We start from the raw sequence: 8,333 nt of genomic DNA, 5'->3' as shown, positions 1-8,333 counted from the left end.
GATGATGCAAATAACAAAAACATAAAAGCACGAAAAAAAAGAAGGCGGATTGAGAAAAAGAAATTTCTTCTCCGTCTCGATTTTTTTTTATTTATTATCTCGTGTCTAAGTTACCTAGCTTAAGAATGAATAACTCGTTAGAATTTGTTTTGGCTTTTAATTTATCGAAAGACTCTGCTCTTTTATATTCTATACGGATATTCAAATGTCGAATCATATATACGTACGTACTAATATGTTGCTCTTGATTAAAATTTCGAACGTTTATGAAACGATTTTATTTTTCCATGATTGCAATATAATTGAATATTAATTGTTCGTGTAAATGATTTACAAATAGTACCTACGTTCTTCATTTTCGGTACGATCGTGCTGCAGTAAATGTCAATAACATATTAAAATTACTGAGCAATCCAAGTGGATGTACGAAAATTATTGCACGGCACACAAATTTAAGTCATGAACACTTCTAAACTATGTTCGAAAGTTGAAATGTGATCAAATGCCTTAAAGTACAAGTTTTAATCATTTTCAGAACTATTCAATGTGGAAAATGTACCAAGACTTAGTTTTTTTATAACTCAAAATAATAAATAATAATGTATACAATTATTTATAGAAATGCACACAAAACCGAGGGGGGGGGGGGGGGGTCAGCAACAGGAAACAGAGGGTGCCAATGTTCTGCCATAGGGTTCCGTTTTTCGCCGCGGTGCATGTTCGGTGAAGGGTGCCGGTTTTTCGCTCGTGTTAAGGGTGCAATTTCGGCACCGTAAAGAGTGCTGCTGGTGAACAAGCTTTTCACCCTTGAAAAGTGCCAAATGCAACCTGTAGTTTTAACAGTGTAAGAAGGATAAGGGGATCGTGTGGTTGAACAGTGAGAAAGTGTCATGAGTTTTACTTCCGTCTTAAGAACAGCTATTTTGTTCTCTGGGTCTATGATTTTGTAATGTTTAAATTATTTCAATTGGGGGTAAAATAAAAATTTTTGAACTACAATCATTGCAAGACAGTTTTTCCTTAATTTGCTTAAATTATACACTTATTATGTAATCGCTAAAATTAGTAAAACCTATAATCACAATAGACATTGAGTAAAATGTTCAACAATATAAATGCAAAGGAATGTTTTAAGTCTTTGACATTGATCCAATTACATATTTTTATTACTTTACTAAAACCTCTATATACCGAAGCCTATTTAACTCGAACAACTCATTTATCCCGTGAAATTCGAGATGGGCAAGTTCGACTGTAAATGCAAAGGAATGTATTAGCTCTTTGATATTGATCCAGTTGCTTGGTTTTATAACTTTATTAAAGCCTATGTATCTCGAAGACTACTTAACTCGAACAGCTCATATGTCCCTTGAAATTCGAGATAGGCAGGTTCGACAAAGGATTGTATTAACTCTTTGATATCGATCCAGTTGCTTATTTTTATAACTTTATTAAGATCTCGTATCTCGAAAACTCCTTAACTCGAACTTTTCGTCTGTCCTGTGAAATTCGAGATAGGCAGGTTCTATCTTTTGTTTTTGACAAACGATTAAAATGCTTTTCTTACCAACCAACGGAACAGAAAGTCTCATAAAAGCTAAAAATAAGTAATAAGCATATAGTAAATACAAGGTACAAAAAGAAGACGGAGACATTGTTTAAAGTGTTATAATTGTTTATTTCGTCCAATACAATGGCTACCAAGTTTCGTCTCTGGTATAAAAAATACTTCGCGCGTCCCTTGTGGCGGAGGAGGACATGAGAGGAGAAAGAGAGAGAAAGTGACAGCCGGTCCTCTCTTGGGAAGAAGATATCACAGCCTAAATGAGATTCCATTCGAAGCGCGACTGACAAGGGCCGCCATCTTCAACAATTCGGCGACAAATATGCGCAGGGCCCGATCTTCATGTTCAAATCTCCATTCAAAATGGCGTCGTTTTTAAAAAAAATCAAAATGATGAATTCGAGTTTGGAGTTGTTCTTGTTCGGTAATAAATAAAGCGAAATCAATGTCATTCCATGTTTGTCCAAAGAACCGACGTTTTGAGTTGTCGCCATTTTGAACAGGGTAGTTTGTTAAACATAGGAAAAATGGTACTTTACAATTTGAAGACTTTTCTGGAGTATGTACTTGTCTTGTACCAGTACTTGCTGGGAAAAGCAGAGAATGTTTGCAAAATTAGGTTTATTATCGCCATCAGGAAGGAATTTTTTTCAATGAGGTTTGACTAACTGTCGACAGCTACTATATCTATTGAACTTAAGTTTACGTGACTTATTCTATTTGTTTGACTACTTTGTCTCGATACGAAATGTACTAACCAAAACTGTTCAAATGATAGGTTTCATGCCAGACTTAAGAAGCTCCGTTTTTAGAACCACAGTGCTCAAACTCAAGAAATAAGTGGCTTGCAATTCACATTCTGCAACAACATAAACTATGGTCTGCTAATTCTATATTAGCTATCAGTTTGTTTCGCACTCTTGGCTTCCTTAAAAGGTTTTCCATCTCCATCTCAGTCACTTTCCTATGCCGGACTGATGAGTGTTTATAAGCCCGAAACTGCAGTCATCGGCTGGAAATGACTGAGCTTACGGCGTATTTCATGTATTTCTGCTTTAACCCTAGCTAAAGGGCGGTAATTTACTGAATAAACTATTCTTGAAAACAGATTTTTATGTGTAGAATTTTAGTCTGTTTAACTTAGGAGGAGGATATAAGTAAAAAAAAGAAACAAATGCGTGTTACTGCTTGAAGTTCTGTTTATGTTTGAACCTATAAGAGGTACTTAAAAGGAGATCTTTATGTTCACTATGTCAAGACACCGGGAAAATGTGATTGTGATTTATATCAGTTTCATCCGAAATGAGATTGTTATTGATAGGATTAAAAGGATCAGGCCCATGTCGCAATTTCGTGTAAATTCAACAGGTTGTAAAGTTTCACAATCAGCCGACCGATGAGGTTGAAGATCGAGCCCTTCTACTGGGAGACGAAGCTCACGCACACACACACGAGACTTATACCAAGTTCACATGTCCACAAAATATGCAAGAGCCACTGTTTGCAGTTGACGAGATTGTATCACAGGTAGCGTGTATGACACAGGGGGGCGGATGGCACGTAAGGTACGTCCCCTCCCCCTCATGGGAGTGGGGGGTGCGACGACGGAGAGAGAAATGCACAACAAATGGTAAGACGGCCATCCGCCGTTTCTGGGGAAAGTGTATTCACCGACGGTTTTCAGAACAGTTGTCGTCCGAATTTTCGGGAGAGAGCTCGTATCAAGTGTCATTAAAATGGCCATTAATAAATACGAGTAAAAACCAATCTTTCTGTTAAAAACTGTATTAAGGCTCAAAATCAAGTGCCATTGAAGCAGCCATTAATAAATAGGATATTTTTCAATGGAAAGGTTGATTTTATTCGGCTCAACTCAAGAGCCGTTAAAACAGCCATTAAAAATACAACTAAAGTTTCAATTTTAAACTGCTTTAGGATTAAAGTATCATAACATATAAAACAACTTGCAGAATTTTCATGTGTGCATTTAGGGAATTTTTGAAATTTTTTAAATGCAATACAATATTTGCAGTTTCAAAATTTGTTTCAGTAAGCATTGTATTTTTAAAGTTCAAGTTATGAAGTCCTTCAAGAAAACAAAACTGCAAAATATGTTACAGAGGGAGTGGGTCTATAGTTGTAAATTTTAACAGCTATTTGTATTTCTTGTTTCATAACTTAGTAAAATTGAATGTTTTGTAGCATGATAGTGACATATTGTAAAACTTTAGGAAATTCAAATGTTTGGTGACCTGTATAAAAGTAGTGCCGTAGCCTTTTGGAGTTAATTTTAGATAATTTTAATTTTTTTAAATTTTTCTCTCAAGTAGTCTATACCTTTATGATGTTCTTAAGGTTTGTTTGTATTTGAAAACATTATGAAAGATTTATGTTATAGAAGAATCAATGTGACAAATTTATTATTAAGCTGTTTGATAGCTTTGGTAGTAAAAGGACTTTTAATTAAAATTTCCGCATGGCGGAAGTATAAACTCACAGAGTAAAGTCACTTTCAGTCAAAATTAAAATTCTTGTGTGCTGACCAAAATTAAGTTAAATAAATATTAAATACTGACTGCTTGAATAGGAGCTCTCTCACCAGTATGAACATCATTACAATCATAATTATACTATATTTATATATATTTATATATATTTAAATCCTCAACAAACATAATGGACGACGCAATCCTCTGATAACGCCGCTTCCGCTTCCTCAAGCTCTGTCACGCAACACGTCTTCTTCATTCAGTTAGCAGTTCCGATAGCAGTAGAACCCAATATTCTAAACTCAATTTTAGTGTTTGAAGCTCTCTGCGTCTAAAATAAGATTCAAAATGAAAAACGATTTCCATCGATGGCATCCGAAAATATATATCCATGTATGCAAAAGTATGTTTCTTTAAAAAAAGAATAGTTTGTGTAAAAGGTTTCTTTAGCAAGTCATCAGACGATGGATGTCCACATGGTACTGCATCGGCCCCGCGTAGGAAGTGTGCTGCCGGCTATAGTTTTTTTTTTTTTGGAACACAATACATCGTATGTACAACATTTGACTACATTCATCTATGTACAAAAATGATCCACTGGAGAGATTGACGTGAAAAGCTTTTGGCGCCCAGTTGAGTAGGGCGGAATGAACCTGGTGATGCCCACAGTTCATTTGCTTTGTTCTTCCTGCTGTCCCTGGATTGGAAGAGAAGCCACTCTTCGGGTCTCTGGCGTGGAATAATGTGAATGGCACTTTTCACATTTTTGAAGAAAAGATAGCTGTACCAGCAGCGTGGGTTGAGTTGGGTCTAGCATACGGATGTCTCCTCTCCTTCTAAAGTGCATGCTACAGTGTCCAGTTTATCCGCCAAGTGCATCTTTTGGCAGTACGGATCTAAATCCAAAGCTTCGAGGACCTGTAAAAAAAGAAAAAAATCAGTTGGCCATAATTCTAATGTTTGCATCTAGCCAATCTTTATTTCAGGGAGATAAAGTGTGAATATTTATTGTGGAAAAAGAGTCGTTACTACAATGTTGCGCGTTTCATATGCAAACGAGCATGTAAAACTTATAATCCAATATTAAGCTTAAAAATAGTTGCTTTCTTTATTCATTTATAATCTGTCTGTTTCAAAATAGTCTCTACTCTAATGATATTTCAATTATTTTAAAGCATTTTTTTGTGCTAAAGAACAACTGCCATGCTGCTATCATCCATTATAAAAGACTCATTTTATTTCAGGAATGGCAAACTGGGTTATGACATGGCTTCTGCTGAGATTTTAGAAGACCACCCTGATCAACTATCTCCGAATTTTATGAAAATTTGGGAAGTTACAGGTATGTAATCCGAATTAATTTTAGTAAAAAAAGTAGCTGTACAAAGTAATAGTTCTTGAACTACAGGCGCTTATTTGACTTCATGCGAAGTATAACTAAACAATGTCTAAAAAGATTACCAACGTTGTAGTACGAGATCCGGCTGCAAAATTCTGCACTCATCGAGTATAAAGTCAAAATCAAATTTTTATATTACATTATGAAAGGAGCAATGTGTTTTGGCTAGGTTGCCTAGCAAGAAGTGCCCGCAAGTATTTTTTTATCAAATTAATATTGTTTGAAATTTTGGGGTAAAAATGGCACATTTGTTATTGAAATAAACTAAACTCTATTTCAAAGAAATATACCTAAAGAGTGCCCTCTCATCAGGGTTCCCCTAAGGCTGCCCCCGCCCCTGTCTTTTCATGGTTGAGCTGGATATGCCCTTGGTTGTACGAGTTTTTAAAGTCATCGCGCATGCGTCAATTGTCAGTGTCTCAACCAACGGTGCAAACAGTAGTATAAACAAATTTCAAATGCTCCAAAGAAATAAAATTAATAAATTTTTGTGTGGTTACATTTGAAATCCCATAGACAAATAAAATTAATTCCTCAATAAAAGTTAAAATTAATTTGTATTGTAAAAATATTTGAATAATTTTCTTGTTTTTCGGAAATATTTTCTGTATGATATAATTGTCTTTTCATAAATAACTGGGGTCATATTCTTTCATAAATAATAATCTTTTATTCTAATTTTATAGATGAAAGACATTTTGCCTTTTATTTAGGAATGCATGTTATATGTAAATGGGATTTTTAATGTAACCAACAAAAATTTATTAATTTTATTTCTTTTGGAGCATTTGAAATTTGTTTGCACCGTTGATTGAAAACACTAAAAATCGACGCATGCGGGATGACTTTAAAAACTCGTACAATCAGGGGCATGTACCACGAAAGGAGAGTGGGAGAGCAGCCGTAGGGAAGCCTTGATGGGCAAATTCGGCAAATTTTGTTCAACGATATGGCAAAAATATCACCATTCGGAAAGTTTTGTTTGACGATATGATAAAAATATCATATACTCTACTTTTGGAGTTCCTTTAGGCGAATTTTCATCGGGGAAATTTGGATTTCCATTCGGCCCATTGAGAGTTTCCACCCAGATAAAATTTGAAGTTCGTGGCTCACCTGAAAAGGCCCATCATTTGGGCAGTCAGGAGACTGGTTTTTAGCGACCCCTCTGTTTTATTTCAAGATTTTGGAAGCAATGAAATTCTGAAGTGAGTGCGGTATTATCCGAACTAAACACCAATAACTTTCCCTTTTCAATTAGCTCCCAAAGAAGATGTATAACACTTTCAAACTCAGAAACAAGTTACTACAAATGAACTCTTTGACGGTTGTTTCAATTTCTAAATTTATCAATTTAATTTTTTATTTTCAATTCTTAATATATTTTTTTTATTTTTGAAGTAAGGGTGGGAACTCCCCAACCTTGTCCCCCTCTGGATACGCCCATGCGTAGAGCAGGCTATCGCCATCCCTGTCGAACGAATTGTAAAGCGAAAACTCTTTCATTTTAAGCAATCTTTAACAGCTGGCAACCCCCGTTTGCGGCCATTTTTGCATAGGCAACCTTAGTTTAATACGTTCAGAAAAAAATTAGCTTTAATTTGATACATAAATGATGACTATACTTTATAAGTGCATAAATGCGCACCACTAGTACCCGTTTACATGTGGCTGCGAATAGGTTGCGGCCAGTTGCGCAACGGCAACCATAACTTTTCAAGTTCTTTAGATATATTTCTTTGAAGTGGAGTATAGTTTATTTCAATAACAAATGCGTCATATTTACCCCAAAATGTCAAACAATACTAATTTGATAAAAAAATACTTGCGGGCACTTTTTGCTAGGCAACCTAGCCAAAACACATTGCCACTTTCATAATGTAACATAAAAAGTTGGTTTTGACTTTATACTCGATGAGTGCAGAATTTTGCAGCCGTATCTTAGACTATTGGATGGTCATTTTCCAGCCTGTGTTCAATTGAAAGTGTTGAAACCGAACGAGGTTAACCAGTTCAGTACGCTCCTTCCAGTGTTTTTACTCAAATATATAGAGTTTGTAAACTCTATATATTTGAATAAGAACAGATTAGAGTAATAGAATTACTTTTCAGAATTGTAGGTTATGATCCATCTTGGTTGTTTCTAGCTAATGTTTCGTCTGATACGTCAGACATTTCTTTAGAGCGCGCATAAGTTCGATTGTGCATAAAGTTCTAAATGGATCGTACTCTTAATACTTAGTGGATTGGGCACCAATCTCAGATTCGATGATGATTCTTCTGATTAGCTAAACTTCTTTGTTTTTGAGAGAACATATTAATGGCTGGTTGATCTTCTATCCTCTTAGGATGGCATCTGATTTCCACTATAACAAAGAGGAAAATCAGATGCTTTCTTAAGAGCAAAGAAGATCAGCCAAGCAAGAGCAGTACCACCAAATCTGAGATTTGTGCCCTAACTCCCCTAACCAATGAGGATTAATATCATGATCCATTTACAACTTTGCGAACAGAAATAAATGAGGTGTTCATAGCTAAAATGGATCAAGTCCATGTACGACTTCATTCACTTAAGCTCTTTAAAACAAAGCACTTTTGGCTTTTATTATATGAGGCGTTCAGAGCGAAACTGGATCAAGTACACAAATGACTTGTTAGAGTTTTGCTCTGAACGCATCACATAATAAGAGCCCAAAGTGCTTTGTGTTGAAGAGCTAAAGTGGATCAAGTCATTCAATCCACGAACGACATCTGTTCGTTATAGTTTCTTTGAGTTTTATGATGAGCTACTGCCGTTACAAACATTTCGTTCCACTGCATCATTGCACGAGACCAAGACGACATTTAATCGCAGAAATTACGTTACATGCCGGGATTAAAA

At 35.6% G+C, this 8,333-nt stretch overlaps 1 protein-coding gene across 1 annotated transcript in view; it reads right to left on the bottom strand.

Annotated features, from left to right (window-relative positions):
• Nucleotides 1-1,654: 1,654 nt before the first annotated feature.
• Nucleotides 1,655-8,333, bottom strand: part of LOC129216241 (plexin-B-like) — a gene marked incomplete in the record, with an annotated part of 97,627 nt that continues 90,948 nt past the window's right edge. Inside the window, 1 exon segment of the mRNA XM_054850440.1 lies at nt 1,655-4,971. Within this exon segment, the coding sequence (XP_054706415.1) occupies nt 4,864-4,971 (108 nt within the window).

Source organism: Uloborus diversus, chromosome 2 (genome assembly GCF_026930045.1).
Source record: "Uloborus diversus isolate 005 chromosome 2, Udiv.v.3.1, whole genome shotgun sequence".
Classification (NCBI taxonomy): domain Eukaryota; kingdom Metazoa; phylum Arthropoda; class Arachnida; order Araneae; family Uloboridae; genus Uloborus; species Uloborus diversus.
This window is presented reverse-complemented; position numbering and strand designations above follow the sequence as displayed.